Raw genomic sequence first — 23,181 nt, forward strand, 5'->3', positions numbered from 1 at the left:
CTATTTTGAAACCGCTAAATCAAACTGGCATTAAATCCAAGACCTCAATACATTTTCATTGGTTTACTTCTCATCTCATATGTAATCTTCAAAAAGCATAATCCAGTGAAGATAGGGGCGTTAAAAAGAGAAGAAAAATAGAATAACAGAAAGTAACTACTCTTAGAATGTTCAATTACGAGTACTCAAAATACAAGAGGAAATCACCTATTGAAGAAAACATTTAATGCAGACTAACAGGAAAATTTATAAAAACACCCATTATAAGAAAAGTTTACTCATCATCCCTCTACAGAACCTTAACCAAAACCACCATCCTTCTACAGAAAAGAGGGGAAAAAATGGGGACAAAAGAAACGGGAAAATCAGTGCTAAAAAAAAAAAGATGCCATATTGTTCACTGGAATTGGTACATATGCTGCTTCGGCGTCACCAGCTCTGCTTCTTCCTCTCCGGAAACTGAAAGCATAATCAAATGAGTAATCACAGTAAACCTCACCTGCACATTTTACATGTTTTTCACCTCCCAACCACCATAGAACCCCTCAACATAAACTAGCTAGCAGGCACTAGCCACAGCCAACTCAGCAACTACTTGAGCTGCATCATAGGAAGTAATCAGGCGTTCTCCGGGTTACATCAGGTTCTCCCCTCCTTGGAGCAGGCTCAAACTGCACCCAGACAGTTTTCGAGCTGGTGTCAAAAACTACGCATGTATTGTGTTGCAAGAATGATGGTCCAAGGGCAGAAGTGGGGTGAGTATGTTTAGAGAAAGAGAGAGAGAAAGAAGCTACCTGAATGAATGTGTGGCCCTTGCAGTCATCAACTTCCAGGATGGATGCCATGTTTCCACAGCGATAACAATAATTAGGTGCACTAAATATGGTAACCACTTTTTGTTCCTGTAGCAAGCAGTGCACATTGAGGACAAAAACTGACCAACCCAAATAAAAAAAAAAAAAAACAGATCAAACAAAGCCTCAAAATAGAGCTAAGTACTTACGTGACCCCAGTTATATCCCTCCATAACCAGCTGGTGAGCTCTTGCAATCAACTTTAGGTTATTAGTTTGGTTAAACTGCTCAGATATGTCCTGTGAAATTACAAGCAAACTGATCAATAAATCTTATAAAAATACAAGCAAACAGATCAACAGAGCTTGACATTAAGTGGGATAGTTAGATTTAACCAAAAACAGAAGATAACCCACCTGGCCAAACGTGTATCCAGCACCCCTGGGTGAGATACCCCAACCACAACGATCATCTGGGTCAGACCATAAAAGATCACACATTGGGCCCTCATGAGGAACTTCTTGAACACGGTCAAAATTACGAATGTTATCAAGGGTTTCAATGGAAGGGGACAATCCACCATGCAGGCAAAATATTTCAGATTCAACCTTCAAAAGAGAATAAAAGGTTCAGATATGAGTAATGTATCATTATTAAAAATCAACACCCCAGAACATCAACAGTTACATATTACTGCAATGTATATAACATTATTGATCTCTGAACTAAGATATTAAAAAACTGATAGACAGTCCTCAACCACAGCTCAACCAGAATGCAGAATTAAGATGCAGAAGCAGAAATTTGATACATAGTGCAAGTTTTGAAGCAGTGACAGGCTCTGATAAAAAAATAAAATAAAATAAACCAAATTCTTTAGCATAGTATGAAATCCACCCGACAACCATACAAGTTTAATGCAACGTATGCTCTTTCGAAAAAAAAGTTGATCAGGTAATCAATGCTCTTTTGTATGATAACAGTTTGCGCTCATGCTTTAACACAGCACTACTAGTAGGGGAAGTGCACAAATAGCAATGCAACTGGCTATGGGGGTGGGCTGACCAGTGTGAGAATTGTTGAATCATGCTGGCAATGTTGATAATGGTGCGTTATTGATGACAAGGTTGCAAGAAGGCAGCTATAAATTTTTCAAAGACAACATTTGCATCAATCCTTCTCAAAAGAAATTATTCATCACCTATTCCATTCTGGCTCAACAAAGCCTCATCATAGCCTTTGGAAGCAGCTACATATAAATGGTTCCTTACAATGTTTCTAGGTTGTTCTTCTTCCTTATGTACCAAAAGAAAGATGCTGATGGCTTTGTACACTACAAACTCGGATGAAACAGATGCAGGACAGCATTACCCTACAACAAGCGTTTAAAGCATCAAGGAAATAGAAATATATAAAAATACTAACCAATGCTGTCAGCGGAAAATAGTCAAACAAATCTGTAAAGATCTTCCAAACATTGGCGTTACCATACCTGAAAACAAACCAACAACAGATTACCTCTACAGACAACCGGAAATGATATTGATAACCAAATTAAAGAGGGCAGACCGTAAGAGCAGGAGTAGAATGTACATACGAGACTAGCAGCACATCTCAAAGGCAAAATAGATCTAAAATATTTTCCATAAAAAAATATACTCCACAAACTAAAGTAAATTTTGAGTTGTTCAATTTAATTTTAGTCAGTAGTTATTAACAAAGCATGATGCACTTGTCCTTAATTTGCCACACTGACATTGGCTCACATGTTAGTTATTTGACACAATTCAAATACACCAGCATTGCATTGGTATACACACGAGAAGTACCAAAAAGCTCACATTACATTGTTCAATTTCATGGCATGGATGTAAACAGATTGACACCAACTCAAAACCAAGTGAAAAATATGACTAAATGTAAGGGTATGTATTGTATAGTGCCCGTTTTCTTATAGTAATTTTCTATTGAGCACCACCACTGCAACATGGGTCATTTCTGGCCTGAAACCCTCTCCAACCTGATATTCTCATAACATCATAAATTAAGGCAAAGTCACTCAAATTTCTTGGATCCGTTTGGTAGGAGGGAAAAGTGAGAGGGAGGGATAGGGAAAAAAAAAAGGACGAAAGAGGAGAAAATGTTTTCTACTATAGATGTTTGGTACAAGGGATGGAGAAGTTGCAGATGAAAAGTGGATGTCATTTTCCCTTGTTTGGTAAAGATAAAGCATAAGAGGAAGGAAGCAAAGCTTGTTGTTTTTATTACAATAACCTTCTCAACAAAATGTATAAGTTAAAGAATAGTACATCCTATCCACCCTCCATTATCTTCCTCCCTTCTTCATTCCCCCACTTTTCTTCTGTATCAAATAAACCATTGAAGAAAGAAAACCAAAAGGGGGGGGGGGGGGGGGGGGGGGGGGGGGAGAGATAGCTTTAAAGCAAGAGATATTCAATCTACACCCTTAAACTAAAGTCACAAGGATATCATGCATAACAATAGTAGTCTAAATTGAACTACCAGCAAACCAGAGATGCTAAGAAACTCACTTCCGCAGGCACTCATCATAGAACCCATAAACTTGAGTAATCTGCAATGGGAGAATAAGGGCATAATAAGAATAAACAACTCGAGCCAAACCAATAATACTACAAAACCCACAAAAGACTAGCAGCACAGAAGAGTTTTAACCAAAAATTGAATTACACCTTACAATCTACATGAGAAAATGGATGGAACCCAAAATGAATCTCCTAATTATAATAAAACAACAGCTCAATGACCAGCTTCTACTACTACAATGACATTAACAATTATATTATTATTATCAAAATAGAAAGAAACCATTACGTTGTTGTTTCACAAGAATAAACACTAAACCATGACATAAATTAAACTAATACCTGACGGCTTTCGTGATTTCCTCTCAAAATAGTAATACGTTGAGAATAACGCACTTTCAAGGCCACCAGAAGCTGGATGAAGGAGTTAATCAGTACCACAACAGTAGTTACAACTCAAACAAATGTCACCAAGATGAAAAAACACCTTGAAAACAGAAATAAAGAGCATGAAGAACATCCATTTGTTTGTACAGTGTCATTGATTTAGAACCCACAACTTATCATGTTTAAGAAAACACCCCCATGTGTGTTGCATAAAACTACATGGTACAGTCAACAAAAGAACACATCAAGTTCTCATAAGTTGACAACCCACAACTATACAACCCTACAGACAACATACATGGCAATAGAAGAGATACGGACACTTTAGTAATGTACGCAACCCTCGTTCCCAGTGCAGCAGCAAATATGCTACAAAATGGTCTATTCGAGATGTCTTCAAAATAAGAACTAGAGCCTTGTAAATGAAGGAAATTATGGCCATTAATTGAACCAAATATATTTTCTTTTATAAGTAATCACAAATTTATTAAAAAGTGTAAAGGCACAATCCAAGTACATGAAAGTATACAAGAGAGAAGCTTATCAAATTGCGGAGCAGAGATCTAAAAAAGTATGAAAATTCGAAAAACTACAATCTGAGGCAGCAGCCCAAAGAACGAGCCTTGAAGAAAAAAAATCATTTAATTCCACTAAGGTCCTCACGTGGTCCTCAAAGCTACGACCGTGTTCCTCTTATCATTTGCAGGGTTCATGAACCAAATATATTGGCCTCAACTTATTTTTAACTCACTTAAAATTGAAGATTTTGGATGTTTTCATCTAGGGAGCATTTACAGTTCCGCTTCTTTGGATAAAAACCCTGAGTTTAACTAAAATATTCTTTTTCCAAGAATTCAGAAAAAATTCTTTGTTGGTAAAACATCAAAAAGATATAAAGTGAAAGGTAGAACTTATACTTACAGTTACAGTTTCAACCGAGTAGTAGCCACGATCAACATAATCTCCCATAAACAAGTAATTTGTATCTGGACACTACCAACAAAAATATGAAACAGTTGAGGTGACAGGAAACCAAAGACAATGCAAGAAGTTTAATCAGAAAAAAAGTCAACCGGGGAAAAATAAATGCAACAAAAATTAAAACATTCAACCAAAGACGATTCAGATAAAAATGTCACATCTTGCAGTCTCGATCAGGGATAAAAGTGAGTGAAAGTAGAGCACATCATCACCATTGCAATTAATTATATTTATAAGTATCAACATTGCAATTATAGGCTAGGATGCCCAAAAAATTGAAGGCTCAATATCTACCAGAAGAAAATTGAATAAAAATCTAGGCCAAAATGAATCCTACAAAACAGAACCATCATTTAAGTAGATGGAAACAAAGTTATATGCATATTCATAGATGGAAACTCCCAAAATTACAATCTTCTTTGGAACAAGCCCATAAGCTAAGTCATGAACACCTCATGTCAACAAGCAAAGCTAGTTCTCTCTTGCAAAATTTATGGACTCAAAAAACTACTAACCAGTTAAAGATGTCAAACTTCTTTATAACCCAAGTTCATCCCACTTGTTTGAGACATCAGTGGTTCCAAAGTTATAACTGATGAAAGAGACCATAACCACTCAATAACCACTTCTTTAGAACCCAAGTTCACCCTTCTTATTTTCTTTTACATGTTATGATGTTTCATTTCTAATTTTTACATAAATAAAGCTACAGTGAAACAGTATTAAAAGCCACACTCTTTACACCTCTTGGTTTGCTTCTCCAAAGCTCTAGAAGCCTCTTTCACACTTTTTTTTTGACAAGTCAGAAGCCTCTTTCACACTTGCAACAATAATTAATCTTAACACATCATCATAAACACAGCAACTGCAGTTGGAGAATTTCAATTCTCAAATTGGAAAAACCAGTCAGTTCATAAATCTCAAGCAGTAATTGATCACCATTTCTTTAGCAAACATAATGAGTACAAAGTTGAAATCCCCAGTCAGACAAATACCTTCCCTCCAATGCGAAAAAGCTCTGCAAGGTCATGAAACTGCCCATGAATATCGCCACAAATTGTAACAGGGCTTTTAACAGGCTGCAGTCCAAAACACCAAAAAATTAGTTAAAACTTGCCACTCTGATAAATAAACATTAGCTGAAAAACCTGATGATGCATATAAAAGAAAAGCATGCATACAAAACAGTAACAAAAACCCATGGCGAACATATAAAGCTTGAATTATGTAATGAAAAAAAAAATGATAAGTAATGAAAAATAAAGTTGATACTACATTCAAGTTATACCTCAGCAACAATATAGTCTATACCCAATTGGTTTAATCACCATATATTGCAAATAAGAGAAAATGGTGACACAAAATTATACAGAAAATAAATTATTATTATTCATAAGAAAAAAAAAAAACAGAAAATAAAAGTATGCTTTTTTCAATATTTTTCATTGCCAATGTCATTTAGGATTTATACATACCTACTGCATTTTGTCTCCCTTGAACGAAATTTATTGAGCATACCAATTATGGTTATGAAAGAGATCTTAAATTTTTTCAGAAGTTTATATGTCATAAAAGTACTGCAGAAGGAATTGTTACTATAATGCAATTTATCAATTAACAATTTCCATTATTTTGTGGAAAACATCCTCAGAGCATAAGGTTCATTCCTAGGGAAGTTACAAATATATTCTCTTCTAGATAGAAAGGAAGAAATGCAGAATAAAAATTTCAACCTATAATTTCAGCCGCTCAAGTTTAAAAAAAAAAAAAAAAAAAAAACTAATGTGGCAACAAAAGCTTCTAAAAGCTAAAACAAATTGTCCATGGAAAGAAAGAGGGGGGGGGGGGAAACAATAAGAGAATAAAACCCCTAACTTCTAAAACATCATGGCTAGAATAAGATCACCCCTAAGATCAGTTAATTAGCCACCAATGAACTCAAAGGAACTAACAGAAACTGTTTACATGCTTTTTAACAATCCTCACAAGCCGACCTGAATCTCTTATTCTTTAATTAGCTCACATCAAGATTCTTGTTACTTGAGACTGAGGTATATAATCCAAACAATTTGAAGCAAGATTAAGCCACCAAACAATTTGAAACTTATTTGAAGAGGATTAAGGCAATATATCAAAAATCCTGGTCAAAAAGGCAAACTCATGTATTATATAAGTATGGAGACAGCACAATAGAATAGATAAAAAAAAGGCACCTGGACATTGCTTTCTTCCATTAATATCTCCTTAGCCTTATCACACAGCACCCTTACCTACACCAATATAACAAGTCAACAATATGAATTGAAGTTAGATTATTGAAGGAAAGAAATGCATTTGCTCGAAGAAAAATTCAGACCACAATAATAAGGTGGTCTAATTCCCATTAAATAAAAGGAGAATAATTTAGCAAAATTACATATACAAATGTTGCAGACATCACACTGTCGCACTGGAATCAAATGGTAGCTAAAGTTTAAAAAGAAAAAAGTAGAAAAATAAGCAAAAATCTAACTAAAACTGAATAATTGACTGTAATTTAAAATGAGAGCTACTGGTTCCTTCCCTCACAATCATCTTGTAGCGCTCAATTATGTTCCCTCCCCAATATCACAAAAATTAACTTCTAGAAATGCTCAAAACATGGCCATGCCCATATAATTTAGGCAGCAGTTCTGAAACTACAAATATAAGCCACTACTTTAGCCAATCTCTCTGGCTTTTCTGATGTTATCCAAGCAGTTAGGTCTCTGGAGTTGGGAGATTCAAAGAAATTTACAAATACAGTTACTGAAAAGAATGATGGCATTGACATCAGGCAGATCAATAAGGTGGCAGTGGACTACCATCAACTAAATCTGCCATTCTGAAAGTTCTTTACCAAAAAAGCCATTTATCTTGGCAAATGAGTGCTTTAACTCCTGATTCTTCTACTCTGTGCAGAATATAACTCACATGTAATGGAACTAAATTCGTCATCAAAAAGATAACAGAAATCCAACTTTAGACAATATGAGCCTAAACTTCATGATCTAATTATCGTCAATGACTCAATGGCAAGCAGAATTTCTCATCAGACGTGTCATGACAGCTTATCTGCAAGAAGCCAGTAGAGAATTAGGCAGTCAACCACCAATAGTAACTTTTACAGTAAGGAGCTAAATTCCCCCACCCCCCTGCATTCAGTGAGAAACGCAATTGGATATCCCTTAGCATTAGCTGTCAAGAGCTTGCACTCCTCTTGAGTCTCGCCTACCTTGAGCCAAGACTATCTTGTGACACCAAATTATCTTTTCAATAAAACATCCTTTGAAATGTTTTCACGCCCAAATATGCAGTAGTTCATTTAAAGAGGCAACTTCCATTCCTTTCTCATCGTCCCTCAAATATTTTTTTCCGTTAGATTTCAGAGCCTTCAACTCTACAAAATGATACCAATAAACAGAAACATCCCCACTACATGATCCCCACCAAGCCTCCACTAATTAAAACAACAAAAAAAGGTTCACAAACCACTTATGCTAAAATTTACATTGCCAGGCAAACATGGAACACCACTTCCCACTATAAACCCGTTCTAACAAGAAAAAGAATCAATTCAAACTACGATGACCCAAAATTTATTCGGTTTTTCCTTGGCAGCTAGAAGAATTTCATACAATAACAGGGAATTTTTGTTTCATTCGCGTAAGTTACCTCCCCCTCGTAGTCCACAGATGCTAAAGAACAAGCCTAATTCAAAACAAAAGCAAATAAGGCCCTATTTAACACACACCCTCCAACGGATCTGATTCCATTTCCAATAAATCACAAACCCACCACCCAATGGATCCCAAAAACCCCATAGCTCAGCCAAATCCCACAGATCACACGCCCATATCACCCACACACTGAAAAACACACAAATTCTTCGATCTGGCCCGCACAAACCCAAACGAATCGAACCGGATCCATCACATTTCTCAAAAACCACAACACAAAAAGATCAGAGCCACCCAAAAACAGCAACAAACAAAAAAAAAAAAAAACTCAATAATTGACCAAAAAGACGAAAATCGTAGTGGAGAAAAAGCACCTCTTGCTCGGACAAGGGCTTGCACTGCATGAGCTGCGAAATCTGCTCGTCCAGGTTCCCATGCGCATTCGAAGGGACCGAATCCATGCTCTTCCTCTCCTACTTTCCCCAAAAACGCACCGTTTCACAGATCAAGATGCCTCCGAATATCGCCCCCAAGCACACAACCCGAAGAATCCCACAAACCCTAAGTAGATCTCTGAAAACCTTAGCCTTCCTCTTCTTCTTCCTCCTCTTCCTGTAGCTCTAGAGAGAGAAAACGAAGCCCTAGAGAGAGAGAAAGAGAGAGAGTGTGTGGTGGAGAAACCAAAACACAAAACGCTGCTTTTTGTGTCTTTCAGACTCGCTCGTTTAGGCTCTCTTTTTCGGAAATAACCTGGTTTTCGGGGTTTTTAAATTTTGTGAAATTTGAGATTGGGGTTCGAGTCTCGGGGGCTTGGCGCGTGGGAGTTTTGGGGTAATCAGAATGGAGTCAGTGAGGTTGTGGCACGGTTTGATTGGGGCAGGGATTTGCGCGGTTCTGGATGGCGCGTGGAGGGTGGAGGGTGTGTTTTGTTTGAGATTGTGGTCTGTGGATGGAAATGGTTGTCTGTTAATGGAAGAGATGGAGGCTATGCTTATGCAAGTCACTTTTGTTTGTGAGTGTGCTTTTGTGTATTATCAATCATTTTCAAAATACTTTTCCTCTGTTTGTTAATAATTTTGTTTTTATTTTTATTTTTTAATATTTTTTCTCAATAGAAAAATACAAAAAAAAACTCCTGCATAAGAGATGATTTTCTACCTATCCTAAGTGGGATATTAGAGAAACTTGACAAGTAGGGTATTTTCACATTGTTGATTGAGATTTCAATTCCCTTGCCAACTTAAAATTTGGTTGAGGGATAGCTTAAATGCTTGGAAAAAAAATAGAAATTGAGAGAGAGAGAGAGAGAGCTAGATTTTGGCACATGAGAGTAAGAACATGTTTGAGATTGCGTTGAAAAAAAAATTATAACCATCTATGATTTGCATACAAAAATAAGGGAAACATAACCAATATTTATATCTTATACAAAAACGAGCTGAATTACTCGTAAGCTTACTCGATATCGATTTGAATAAACTCGACTCGTGCTCGAATCGATTCTCAAATGAACTACTCGTGAACACGAAATCAAATTCGATTATTAAACGATGCAAGCTCGTATAAATTCGGCTCGACTCGATTAAAACTTATGAACCTGCTCGTACAATGATCGATTCGTTTATTAATGATCGACTATATATATTCATATTATATTATTAATGTACATTGTGGCATATGACATGTTATCACTGATCTACTACATTTAATGTTATAACTTATAAGTATTATCATTCGATACTTATGAATCATTACATCACTGACATCACGTGATCTAAAATATAAGATCATACATTCATACGATAATATTTATATCATATAATCATACATGTGGTTTAATTATTTTTTATTGCTAAAATAAATAATTTGAATTGTATGATACAGGCTGAGCTCGAGTCAAGTACTCAAGCTCCGGATCGACCAAAATGACCAAGCTCAAGCTCGAGCTCAGTCAGTAAATTTTTCTAAGTAAGTCGAGCTCGAGCTTTATTGTTACATAAATAAATCGAACTCGAACAGTTAATACACACCCAGGATCGACTCGTTTACACCATTCTTATGGGACATGCTCCACCGCAACGCCAATAGAGGATTCACAAACATATTTAATAATCTATATAAACAAAAAAAATTATATATCCACCAAAAGTTTAAAAAATAAATCAAAAGAATAATCTATGCAACCAGTATAATGTAACAGTTAAAATTAATTATTGCTTTTATTTTTTTAAAAGTATTAATCTAAAAACTAATTTTTACTGCCACATCATCGAATGGTATAATAATTTACTAAATAACATTATTCATATAAAAAACTGAGCCCGTCATAAGCCTCAAGAAGCCTAATCCTTATACTCGTAGAAAAAGAAGGTAAATATAAATTAAAATCCCAGATTAGAAAATATTCATACCAATAAAAACATATATTTTTAGCAACAAAAATTAAGTTTAACTCCTCATTTATACTTGAATTTCCCAACAATAAGTCGTATGGGTCAGTCACGGTTTTAAAATCATATATTTTTAAAAAAGCATAATATTTAAAAAAAAAAAAAAAATTCAAAACAATTTTTTTTTTTTTTAAAATTTTTGTAAATTTTTAAAAACAAATCGATTTAACACTAACGAAAGTAAAATAAAGAAATCAATAGGAGAGAGGAGAAGCGAGCATAAAAGCCCGGTACAAGTATGGGCCCAGCCCATACAGTATACACCGTGGAATAATGGACCTCATAGAATTCATTTATTACACAATATATGTCAAATACTAATTGAAAAACGAAATACCTATAAGCTTTTTCAACTCTTTCACTGTACTGTTAACACGTGTCTGCATGTGATTGATGAATGTTAAATTTGTTTTTAATGGTTTGAAAGATATTTGAAGTTAATCTAAGCATATAAAAGCATTAACAGTAACTTTTCTTAAATTTTTATTAAACATAAAAATTTAAATCGCCTTTTTCGCTTATATATTTATATGCGCTCCACAAAAACTTTCATTATCCATTCTCTAAATTATTTAAATACTATTTAAATAAATGCTAAGAGAAAGAGAGATAAAATATAAATCATTGAAATATTATTTTCAATAAATGCTAGATGAATGAGAAAAGAACAATAAAGTTTTTTTTTTTTTTTTTTTTTAAAAAATAATGCTTAGATAACCATTTTTGCTTCCCTATATATATTGTACAATTTTTGATTCCTTTCGTATTTCCTTAGTTTATGGAACAATAAGGGAATTCGATTTAGGATGTATTTAGGATTGCGATTTCGTAGATAAAAAGTGCGATTTTAAACTAAATTGCAAAAAATAACTGTTTGAGAATTGTGTTTTTAAAAAATTGTGATTTGAAAACGCAGAAAATTATTTTTTCAAATCGCAGGTAAGATGGTACTTTTTTGAAAACGCAGAATTTTAAAGGTCAAACTGTGATTTTACCAAACGCTTAACTATGTTTTTAAAAATTATTTTTTCAAATTGCACATTTTAAAATCGCTCTTTTTGAAATCGCAAATTCAAACGAACCCTTAAGTAGAGAAGAAAATGAGATTTAAGAAAGCTGCTCTAACGATGGGTTTTGAATTTAAATACTATTTTAGAAAAACAAACAAATTAAAAAGTCATCAACGAAGTAATAATCCATTCAAAACGGTTTAAAAGAATGAATTATGAATCCAATAATAATATTATCTATTTAGCTATTTGATTCAAATGAATGTTATAAGAACTTTTAAAAAAATATTATACTTTAAAATTTGTGATTCAAATGGGTAGTTCAATCAGACGAAGTTGACGCCTCATCAAGTTAAATTTCATATTCGCTATAATCCTATCATATTCTTAATTATTCTTAAAGGTAAGCATAGTCATATTTTTAGGAATCCAAATTTTCTGATATTACATTCCTTAAGAATGTAAATACCAAAAAAGATATTATTTTCACATTAAATTGTTAATTTCCAAACACTAATTAAGTGAATCATAGTAAAATAAAAAAAACTAAAAATAACATAACCATACGTTTAGAGAGCGTAGTTAGTAACTCACGTACGTTAGCGCAATTGGGTTAGTTTGGACCGCTCGTTCCAATTATGACGAGGCCGCAACATGTACGGGGACTTCCCTCAATTTCCACACACATATATATATATATATATATATATATATATATATATATATATTATATATATAGACACATGGCGAGGGAGAGAAAGAAAATTCAACGATTTTTCCTTTTTATTTTTCTTTTTAATTTGATTGCGTTTGACGCACAACAAAAGAAAAAAGCGAAACTCACACACAAAATATATTTTCTTCTAATATATAAATAAATATTCCGCAGCGAGCGAGCGAGAGACGTAGATATTTATGTTCTTCGGTATTGAAAGCGCTTTTCTCTGCAGAAATTAGGGTTTCTGGATCTTCGACTACCTACGCCACATTCTAGGGTTTTGTCCTTCAGGTTCTTGTCTCTCCGTTCGTCTCTGTCGCTGTCACTGTCTCTCTATCTGTGTGTGTGTGTGTGCATGTTTGTTTATTTTTAAGATTTTTGTTTGTGCTACTATGGTATTATAGATTAGGGCTCTGGATTTCGTTTTATTTGGGTGTGTTTTATTTGGATTTTGTTTGATTGGTGAGAAAACTCAGGAAAAGGAGCAGGGGTAAATAGGGAATATTCGGGTTCTGGTTGGTTGGGGTTCAAATGGCCGGTATGTGTGGATGCATTGCCATTTGTGTATTGATGTTTTGCATTTGATGCTCGTGTTAGTCGCGATTTGTTTATTTTTTATTTTTATTTTTTATTTATAAAATTTTGGAATATCAGATCAATATGACATTGTGGCTGATGGGTTTTACTTGATTGATTAATTTGTTTGATGAATTTTTTTGATCTCTTTGGTCAGGGTTTTTGAAATTTACTGGTTCTAGTTCGTGGATATACTGGTTTTTCAAGGACGGGTTTGTGCGGGCTGTGAATTTATTCTGATTTGGGTCTTGGGTTGAAAGGGAATTGCTGGGAATTTGTCATGAGTAAACGAGCTTCATGGGCGGATTTGGCTGCAAACTCTGCGGCTGAGAATGCAGCTACTGGGTCTTCTTCTGCTAACAATGGGGTTGTAGGTACCGCATCGGCCCCTTCCCGGAGCACGTATGTTCCTCCACATCTTCGGAACCGCCCACCTGCTTCTGACCCGCCTGCTCCAGCTAACACTGGACCTGTTATTAATGATCGATCTGGTGGTGGGTCACGATGGGGTGGTGCTCCTAGGAATGATTATGGTCGAGCTGGGTATGGTGGGGGTGGCCGCGGTGGTGGATGGGGCGGCAGAAGTGGTGGTTGGGACCGTGGGAGAGATCGGGAAGTGAACCCTTTTGGAGATGATGACGATACAGAGCAGCCATTTAGTGAGCAAGAGAACAGTGGCATTAACTTTGAAGCCTATGATGATATTCCAGTGGAGACAAGTGGTGATAATGTGCCCCCACCAGTAAATACCTTTGCGGAGATAGATTTGGGTGATGCACTTAATCAGAATATTAAGAGGTGCAAGTATGTGAAGCCAACTCCTGTGCAGCGGAATGCTATCCCGATCTCCCTTGGCGGGCGGGACTTGATGGCTTGTGCGCAGACTGGTTCTGGCAAGACAGCTGCTTTCTGTTTCCCAATTATTAGTGGAATTATGAGGGGCCAGAGCGTACAGAGACCACCCCGTGGGGCTCGTACAGTGTATCCACTTGCTCTTATTCTCTCTCCAACTAGGGAGCTCTCAATGCAAGTGAGTTTATTTATAGACGGCTTCCATTATATGCTAATTTTTATTATAATCAGATTTAAAATCCTGCTGAATATTTCAGATACACGAGGAAGCTAGGAAATTTTCGTATCAGACGGGTGTTAGAGTCGTCGTTGCTTATGGAGGTGCACCAATTAACCAACAGGTTTTTTTTTTTTTTTTTTTTCTTCATTTTCTATTGCCTTGTAATTTTGCTTGAAATGGGATATGTACTCTTCTGGTGTTGTGCCTGGTTATGGTTTGTTGCTTTTCTTTCTCTCTTCCAACTTTTTTGTTTTCTTTTATAAAGTTGTAGTCATGATGGTGTGTTGTGTCTTCTGTGTTGATTATAAATGATATGAAGCTGTTATATGTTTCTATTTCGGTGGAATGTATTTTAAATGTTAAATGATCTATTTTCTAGTTAGGTGTCTCTTCTTGTATACTACCGGTGTACTTAGGGACGCTTTACGCTTTTAGTAAGATTGGTTTATTACCTATCAAAAAATAAAAAAGTGAAATGATCTTGTTTCCATGGTTCACAAGTTGCGGTGGTGCTTCTCTCCAAAAGTGTATTGCACACAATTAAGAAAAAAACAGGTTCCTTATTGGAAAGCTGCACCCACTAGTGGTTGTACAAATTTAGCCATCTACTTATCCAGATCTAGCTGAGCGAGCTCTTATGATTGTGATGGATAAATTGATACTTAACCTTGAAAAAGTAGAATATGCCTATATATGCATCTATGCGACTGGATTTCAAAATTCTGTTGTCTAAACTAAAGCTTGATATGTACCTTTTAGTAAATCAATCATGCAAGTACATTTGATGATCATCATATATTTGCAAATCTATTGTTGGAAGATTTGGCATATTAGTCACGCATGCAATGCTATTTTATGTTTTGAGGAAAAGGCATTATTCGCACTAGAAACTTCAAAATCAATGTAATAAAGCCATTTTTTTTTGTGATTCCTATTCTGTATATGTGTCTAGGAGTGTGGAAGAAGGAAGTATGTAGTAGGTTTGCTATATTAGAAATTTTTATTTTCATTTGGATATGCTTAAGAAGTAATGGATATGTGGTGGAGTGTATTGGAGAAGTATTGATAATAATAGGCGTAAGGATACTGCTCATTTTTACAGTATATCTGCTTCTTAGGTCAAATTCTCTTCATGGTGTTATTGATTACGAATTCCAGTTGGTAAATAGAGTTATGACATGAGTGGGGCTCCATTTTTGTTTTCTTCCTGTATGTTGTGAGGGGCATCCCATGCTAACATAAAAAAGTATGAGAATCAACTCTACCAGTCTGTTTGTTATAAAAAAAAACGTATAAGAATCAGTACTATCTTAGTTATTTAAGGGAGGAATATAGAAAATATATAGACCTTAAGTTGCATCTGGTTTGACAGCCAGCTGAACAATGTATTCAAGCTCAAGAGGACCTGAAGTTAGGTTAGTGGTACAGTTTTCAATCGCCTTAATGAGCTAGGCTCGCAAGCATTCCAAATATTTTCCTCTGTTAGCTGATTGAAGTGGTGTTTTGGTTGTCCAATGTTGATTTATAGTTGGACCTTGGCAGAATATTAAGTAACAATGTCTAGAGACCACAATTCAAGTATTTTTGAAGTATTTATTTTGCTCTTACTCTCTTTGACGGCCATTCCCTGAAGCTATAGCCGATAAGTTGCAAATTACTTAGCACTTAATATGTTTTTCTTGTCTTTCTACTCTGATGAAACTTTTCCTTGAAATTGTCTCTAATATTCTTGAGGTTATCCAATGAACAAATGTGCAACTCTTGTAGGCTTTTCTTGTGTTAACTGATCAAAATTGTGTATGAAATGGCTGTTTTGCATGCATATTTTTATTGGTTTTGCTCCTTGTGGATGACCAACATGTTGATGTTGCATACTCCTCGTGTTATAATGATCTCTGCAAGTTGTTTATTCCACTTTTCTGCATCTTGTTGCTCCTTTAAAATATTTGTTATGATATGCCAGCTTGTGGTGAGGGATTTATGTAGCATTCTTGATGAGTTATATTTTGTCAGTTGCGGGAACTGGAGAGAGGTGTTGATATTCTTGTGGCAACTCCTGGAAGATTGGTAGATTTGCTGGAGAGGGCTAGAGTTTCATTACAGATGATCAGATATTTAGCTCTAGACGAGGCAGATCGAATGCTGGATATGGGGTTTGAGCCTCAGATTAGGAAAATTGTGGAACAAATGGACATGCCTCCACCTGGTGAAAGGCAGACTATGCTTTTCAGTGCTACTTTCCCCAAAGAGATACAGGTTTGTTTTTGCTGTTTCTGAATTTTTTTCAACTGGAAGTATGCTTTCAACTGATGCTTATGACTTCGGGCCATTATGTTTGTTTTGCTGGAGAATTTTTTCTTGGAGGGCTGAGAAAAGGGATGTTGGGGGGGGGGGGGGGGTGCATGAATTTCAGTTTATGGCATTAAACATGATTGACAAATTAGTTTCCAGCACCTAAACCTCATCTCTAATGCATTGGCACCACATAATGTGGCATTTCCCTGATATGCACTGGGACAGAAAGTTGGGGGGGGGGGGGGGGGCGGGGGGATTTTTATATCATGCGAAAGGAGTATGTACAGCCTTGTTGAAAATTCTTATAGAATCCTTTAACTACATCTATGTGATACTTTTACGAATTTGGTTGACATGCAGAGATTGGCCTCTGATTTTCTTTCCAATTACATATTTTTGGCTGTTGGAAGAGTGGGCTCGAGTACTGATTTGATTGTCCAAAGAGTTGAATTTGTTCACGAGTCTGACAAAAGAAGCCATCTCATGGACCTTCTTCATGCACAGAGGGCGAATGGTACACAGGGCAAGGTACTATTGTAGAAAGCAGATTCCTGTGCTGCAATATAATTTTTCTTACTAATGTTATGTGAACAGTTCATTACACTAGATGATTTATGTTTACAATTGTTCTTTAAGTCAACAAACCTTTTACTTACAAGGAGGGTGTTTGAAATTGTTTAGCGAAATATGTAGTTGTGTGACTTTTACTTGCATCATCTTGTTGCAGCAAGCTCTGACATTAGTTTTTGTGGAGACAAAGAAGGGAGCTGATGCACTGGAACATTGGTTATGTTCTAACGGTTTTCCTGCAACTACCATTCACGGTGATAGATCACAACAGGTATTTGTTTTACTGTATGCATACTTTTAGGCTGGATATATATTCTTAGTCAAGTATATCTTCTCGGTAAAAGAATATTAACTTATACTGAATTCAAATCCATTTAGGAAGTACAAAAATTCACATTTAATCTGTGGAAGCCCAAGGATACATGGGTTCTGTTATAGACTTTAGTTTCCAGAATAATTTGAAACTAGTGTGAGAGTAGATTGTGGGGGATGGCAAGTTATTTAGCAGTGCCGTTTACTATATTTTTGTATGTTTAGATTTAAATGATAAAAATGATTCACATTGCTGAATTAAAAACATTTGATCATGTGTTTAATACTATGATAGTTCCCTCTTGCCACGGGTTCAAATCCTGTGTGGTGTGAGTTAATTACCAAGCGAATAAAAAAAAATGAAGTTCCTTCTTGATGCCTTTTAGAATGGTGTCAATGGGTTTATGTCTTCCTGAAAAGGAGGAAAGAGTACCGCGAGAGGACATTAGAGGAGCTTAAGTCCTTTTATTCTCTTTATATTTGGACAGCTGCGTTTGTATCTCCTTTGGAGATTAGTTTTTATGATGTTCTTTTTCTCTTTTCTCCTTCTAGTTAGGTTTTTCTCTTGTATATTTCTTGTGTACGTGGGTTGTGCTTTTCGCTTTAATGATATTTTATTTACTTATCAAAAACAGAAAAAGAAAAAAAAATGCAAATAGTATGTTGGGATGCTGTTGATTTTCTTATGCTCTCTTGCTCGGCGCATATTACTTTTGTTGGATATTATTCCTCAAAGTGATGTTGCTTGATTCTTGAGTTGGTAAAAGTTGGGTTTTGGGTTTGATCGGGAGGGCATTGCGTCTGTTATATGTTCAAACATATTCAAACCTAGAATATGTAATATGGGTGTTGTGTATATATAAATATATAGAAGAAGTACTCAGAACTGGAAATCTGGGCAGGATCATCCTATTGGAACTTGGTTATTCCTGGTGATGGACGATTAAAGCAATGTAATTTGGACTAAGTTTTTTTTTTGATAAGTAAATGTAATTTGGACCAAGTGAAGTGGCTTTAGTAACTTTATTTTGTATATGTACGCAAATAACACATAAGTAGGGAATATTCTGTTTAATTTAGTTTGGTTGGGTTAGAGATGGATGTTGGTTTGCTCCGGCAAAAGATTGCTGCCCCTGATGAGTTTTATGTGAAAACAATTGGAATTGGTTGCACGTTGGAGAGGAATGGAATCTTGAATTTATGAGAATACACAATCACCAAACTTTTTCATACGAATTTAAAGTATGGTGGTTCATTTTATATGGATGCAGTGATTTGCATAATGATGTAATCAAATCATTGGTGAGTTGGATTTTTCTTTTCTAGGTGATGGCAGTAGAAATGGGTTTTCATTTGGAGCAATGGAGTGTAAAAATGATAATGCTGGGGATGTTTTGTCATGGCTGGGATAATTTCTTCAACGTGGTCTCCGACAGAGTTGGGGATGGGTCTCGCATTCGTTTTTGGTAGGATGTTTGGTTTGGGGAAGAGACCTTAGTGTCAGATTACATGGATTCCTTCGGAACTTATGTCCATTGGAATCCGAGTTTCTTCAGGGTAGTTCAGGATTGGGAGCTAGAGTCCCTTGTTGCTTTCCTCGATATATTGTGTGTTTTTTTTTTATTTTATAAGTAATGTCAAATTTGATTAAAAAAAAAGTGTGAGGCTCTTCTAAATAGACAAGTAGTATACAAAAGGAATACCTAGAAAGAGGAAAAATGTACTATTTGAAAACCCATCCGGGAGAGACGGATAAAATGATGTGGACCCCATAATGTAATCATGGCTTTGAAGTGAAGAGCTATTACAATTCATTACAGCCCGAAGAGTCTCTTGTCTATTTCCTTGGAAGAGTGTCTGGAAGGTGAAGGCTCAACCTCGAATTGCTTTCTTCACTTGGACGACAACTTTGGGCAAAATTCTCACGATTGATAACCTTAAGAGGCGGGGTCTTACCCTTGTCAATTGGTGTTCTCTTTGCAAAAAGAGCAAGGATCTTAAACCACCTTATCCATTGCGAGTTTACTAACGAGATTTGACACCTGGTTCTTGTCTTATTCGGTGTATCATGGGTCATGCCTAGCAATATCTTAGAGTTACTTCATTGTTGGAAAACTTAAGGGCGGGGACATTCCAAAGAGGCCATCTAGAAAGTTATCCCAGTATTACTAATGTGGAGAATTTTGAGAGAAAGAAATCGACGCATTTTTAAGGATCGTGAGCCTAATGTGCTACGACTAAAATCCTTTTTTTTGAGATCTCTTTTAGATTGGACTGTAGCATACGTTCCTGATTTTTCTTCCTCTAATCTTGTAGATCTTGTTAACTTTTTTAGATTTTTGACACCACTAGGGTGGTTGCTTCTCTTGTATACTTTATGTGTACGCGGGCTTTGCCTCTTTTTCTAATAAATTATTATTCATAAAAAATAATAATATAATGGTGATGGAATTTTTTAGTCCTTCAGAACAGATGTATAGAGCTTGATAATAGTATGCCAACAATATCTGCAAAATATGTTGGTGTTATATAAAAATTTATTTAAGTATCTTAGGTTTTATCTGGAATTATGTGATGTGAAGTTCCCTTTTTGGGGTCTGTCCTTTTAATATAATCAACTGGTCAGCTGTGGACAGGCAGTAAGAGCTACTTTATCCTTAATCTTGTGTCTTTAACTTACTGTCATATTTTATCGTCTTTACTTAGTTAGCCATTGTTGCTACAAATTTTATTGCATCATGCTTCTCTTTTTCTTGAAAGTTTGCGAAACCATCTTTTCTTTCTTTCTTTCTTCTTCTTCTTCTTTATCATTTTTTTTTTAATTTTTTTTTTTTTTTTTTAAAAAAGATAAGATACTTCTTCAACAAATATCTAGGTTATTACAAAGAAAAGCTTGAGGTTTATTTATTATTTGTCTGCCACTTCCGATGTTTGACATGGTGTATACAACCCATTTATGCATTACTCTGATGTGAAATCACAAGGTTTGTTGTTTCTTTCTTAATTCATTCCTTTTCACTCTCCTATTTTAGGTTCTTCAGTTCATCCCAATCTAGTCCCCCTGTCATACTTCTGTCTTTTTAAAAACCCACGTGTTGCTCCATCTCTGGCAAGTGGCTACCAACTTTTAAGGCAGCTCTAATAGTTTTAACTTCTGTCTTTGGATATAATTTTTGAATTTTTAAGTGCAGTACTATATTTTTTTTTGGAAGCAATGAATCTGGAATGGTGTTTGATATTATATTAGGATGACATCAAAAGTGAACTGGAAACATGAACCCATAGGAATATGGTAAATGGGACACAATACTAGGGCTGAATATAGTCTGAGAATTCCCAGGGACGTGATTAAGGGTGTCAAAACAGATGGAAAATGCTAAAAAAGCAGGGATAAGCTGTGCATATTTTGCATTTAAGCCATGTAGCAAAAGGGGAATTCTCAGACTATTGTACAAATTTCCCATTAGCAATAATGATCAACACAATTTGTCACAATCTGTGACCTAATGCTTTTTTTTAGCACATCTAGGAGGCTTTCTGCCTCTTGTAGGCAGGTTTTAAGCTTAATGTGCATATCTTGCGTTGGAAGTCCGTGTTTTGTTTCTTTATTTGTTTATTTTACATGTCTGTAGGAAAGGGAGCAGGCATTGAGGTCCTTTAAAAGTGGCCACACCCCGATTTTGGTTGCAACTGATGTGGCTGCACGTGGTCTTGATATTCCGCATGTTGCCCATGTGGTCAACTTTGATCTCCCAAATGACATTGATGATTATGTCCACCGCATTGGACGGACAGGGCGAGCTGGCAAAACAGGTTTAGCAACTGCCTTTTTCAATGAGAATAATGCGTCTATGGCACGGGCTTTATCTGAGCTAATGCAAGAATCGAACCAAGAAGTGCCTAGTTGGCTGTCCCGGTATGCAGCCCGATCTTTTGGTGGAGGGAGGAACCGTCGTTCTGGTGGAGGAGGTAGATTTGGTGGGCGTGATTTTAGAAGGGACAGCTCTTTCAGTAGGGGTGGTTCTGATTATTATAGTGGAGGTAACAGCAGTGGTGGGTATGGTGCTTCTTCTGGTGGAGGGTATGGTGCTTCTTCTGGTGGAGGGTATGGTGCAGGGGTGACCAGTGCATGGGACTAATTTTCGACTTCTAAAGCAGTTGTGATGTCTAGTTAATGGTTGTGAACTTTTGTCTTTTCTTATAGGGTCATTTTTCCTCGCCGTCACATCTTTTTGTTAGTGTTTTAATTAAGCCTTTGTTTTTCTATACCGTTAGAGGTGCTTTTAACTTATGAGGGAGGGGGATTTTTGCTTGGTATTGGTGCCACAGGAATGGGTGTGTAAGTCGGTAGGTGTTAGTGACGAAGTACTAACACAGGGATTACTTTGCCTTTTTATTTTTTTGAAAAAAATTTTATCTTTCTTTTTTGGTGATAATCTTGGTGGGTTAATGGGTTGTAGAAATATGTAGTGGGAGAGGAAGAGGGTTTCTTTCTGCCGCATCTTGTTAATCTCATAGGCATGTTCTTTTCAACCCAATATGTTGGGGGTATATTGTTGGGGCTCTGGTTCTGGTATTTCTTCTTCCCCTTGTCAAGGATTTTTAAGGCTTCTGTAAGATTTTGGTTTTGCTGAAATAATACAAAGCTCTCTAGTTAGGTGAATGCATTATATTATTGCTCTAGTAATTAATGGGACCTCTATTCTGGCTATGTGTTGCCATATGAACGAATGAAGTCGATTTTTGTTTAATATTAAGAGTAACAAACCTGATAGTTGTTATGGAAACTCTTTACTGTTTGAGATTGAACTATCCCCATATGATATTCTGCTTTTTCTAATTTCTTGTATTGATTCACCATTTTGATTCCTTTGGTAAGGCTACTTACTGAGCACTGTATACTGTTCACAACATGAAATAAACCAGAGGGACAAAGGTAAATAGACAAGAAAAAGAGAAGGATATGGTATGGCAACCTTTTGTGACAAAGTGCCAATAACCTTTTTTTTTTAACCTAAGCAAGATAATGATAATATTAATAGAAAATAAAACTACCCTAACAAGCACTCCAATACAGTCATTATGGTCATAGAAGTAATAGCAATATCAAAAAATTTATGCATGTGTTGTGTTTTGCATGCATTAGACAGGATCTTGTATCGCATGTGTTAAATTATTACCTTTTTTTTGTACCAAAAAAAGGAAAAAAAACTGTAGATTCGAGGTTCCAACACATTATCTGATCTACTGATAGAAAAGTATGAATTTGATTATTTAATTATTATTTTTACAACAAATGTGGCTCTTGCATTCTTGTTAGTATGGAAATTGTGATGATTACTTGAGATGGTTCAACTTAGAAATTGCAACTAAAGTTGGTGAGAGGCATTGATGTTAATGAGTATGCAAGTTTAAATGGCAGATAGTACATATTTTAATAGAGATGTGAACACCGGGAGCATTATCACAAGTTGAAATGGCAAATTTTTCCCTTTTTTATTTATTTTTTATTTTTGGTTTGCGTGGCCGGTGGGGTGGGAAAGGCTATTTAAGGTTGAACTCCGCCTACCACCGTCGCGACATATAAGAACCTGATTTTTTTAACTTTGACAATTAATATTGCTAGGTTTTCAATTTTCACACCTGATTCCAATTTGATCAATGCCAAAAATCAACTAATTTCGATCGGTTTTGAGTCAAGTCAATTATCTGGTTAGATTTTCAAGCATTTTGTCCAACCCTAGTTAAATAAAA

At 35.7% G+C, this 23,181-nt stretch overlaps 2 protein-coding genes across 3 annotated transcripts; one reads left to right on the forward strand and one right to left on the reverse strand.

Annotated features, from left to right (window-relative positions):
- Positions 1 to 143: 143 nt before the first annotated feature.
- LOC133877350 (serine/threonine-protein phosphatase PP2A-3 catalytic subunit-like) lies at positions 144 to 9,337 on the reverse strand. The gene is made up of 11 exons (XM_062315617.1): positions 8,799 to 9,337; positions 6,940 to 6,996; positions 5,722 to 5,805; positions 4,667 to 4,738; positions 3,701 to 3,772; positions 3,347 to 3,387; positions 2,220 to 2,286; positions 1,211 to 1,402; positions 1,004 to 1,093; positions 795 to 902; positions 144 to 671 (listed from the first exon to the last, which is right to left on the reverse strand). The coding sequence occupies exons 1-11, from the start codon at positions 8,883 to 8,885 to the stop codon at positions 606 to 608; spliced, it is 936 nt and encodes a 311-aa protein (XP_062171601.1). The 5' UTR covers positions 8,886 to 9,337; the 3' UTR covers positions 144 to 605.
- A 3,384-nt stretch (positions 9,338 to 12,721) lies between these two features.
- LOC133877320 (DEAD-box ATP-dependent RNA helicase 37-like) lies at positions 12,722 to 22,097 on the forward strand. Of its 2 annotated transcripts, none has more exons than XM_062315575.1 (7): positions 12,722 to 12,893; positions 13,336 to 14,208; positions 14,288 to 14,371; positions 16,264 to 16,506; positions 16,906 to 17,073; positions 17,273 to 17,386; positions 21,060 to 22,097. In XM_062315575.1, the coding sequence occupies exons 2-7, from the start codon at positions 13,459 to 13,461 to the stop codon at positions 21,564 to 21,566; spliced, it is 1,866 nt and encodes a 621-aa protein (XP_062171559.1). In that variant the 5' UTR covers positions 12,722 to 12,893; positions 13,336 to 13,458; the 3' UTR covers positions 21,567 to 22,097. The 2 variants fall into 2 exon arrangements, with proteins under 2 accessions (XP_062171559.1, XP_062171560.1); XM_062315576.1 differs by lacking the exon at positions 12,722 to 12,893 and adding an exon at positions 12,994 to 13,140.
- Positions 22,098 to 23,181: the final 1,084 nt, after the last annotated feature.

This window comes from Alnus glutinosa, chromosome 9, assembly GCF_958979055.1.
Source record: "Alnus glutinosa chromosome 9, dhAlnGlut1.1, whole genome shotgun sequence".
Classification (NCBI taxonomy): domain Eukaryota; kingdom Viridiplantae; phylum Streptophyta; class Magnoliopsida; order Fagales; family Betulaceae; genus Alnus; species Alnus glutinosa.

Excerpts from the sequence above, each read along its gene's own strand:
- LOC133877350 (XM_062315617.1), bottom strand. The coding sequence starts at position 8,885 with ATGGATTCGGTCCCTTCGAATGCGCATGGGAACCTGGACGAGCAGATT. Across the intron at positions 5,806-6,939 it reads TGGAAGAAAGCAATGTCCAG|CCTGTTAAAAGCCCTGTTAC; the intron begins GTGCCTTTTTTT and ends TTTGGACTGCAG. Across the intron at positions 3,388-3,700 it reads GAAATCACGAAAGCCGTCAG|ATTACTCAAGTTTATGGGTT; the intron begins GTATTAGTTTAA and ends CTCCCATTGCAG.
- LOC133877320 (XM_062315575.1), top strand. The coding sequence starts at position 13,459 with ATGAGTAAACGAGCTTCATGGGCGGATTTGGCTGCAAACTCTGCGGCT. Across the intron at positions 14,209-14,287 it reads CTAGGGAGCTCTCAATGCAA|ATACACGAGGAAGCTAGGAA; the intron begins GTGAGTTTATTT and ends TGAATATTTCAG. Across the intron at positions 17,074-17,272 it reads CGAATGGTACACAGGGCAAG|CAAGCTCTGACATTAGTTTT; the intron begins GTACTATTGTAG and ends ATCTTGTTGCAG.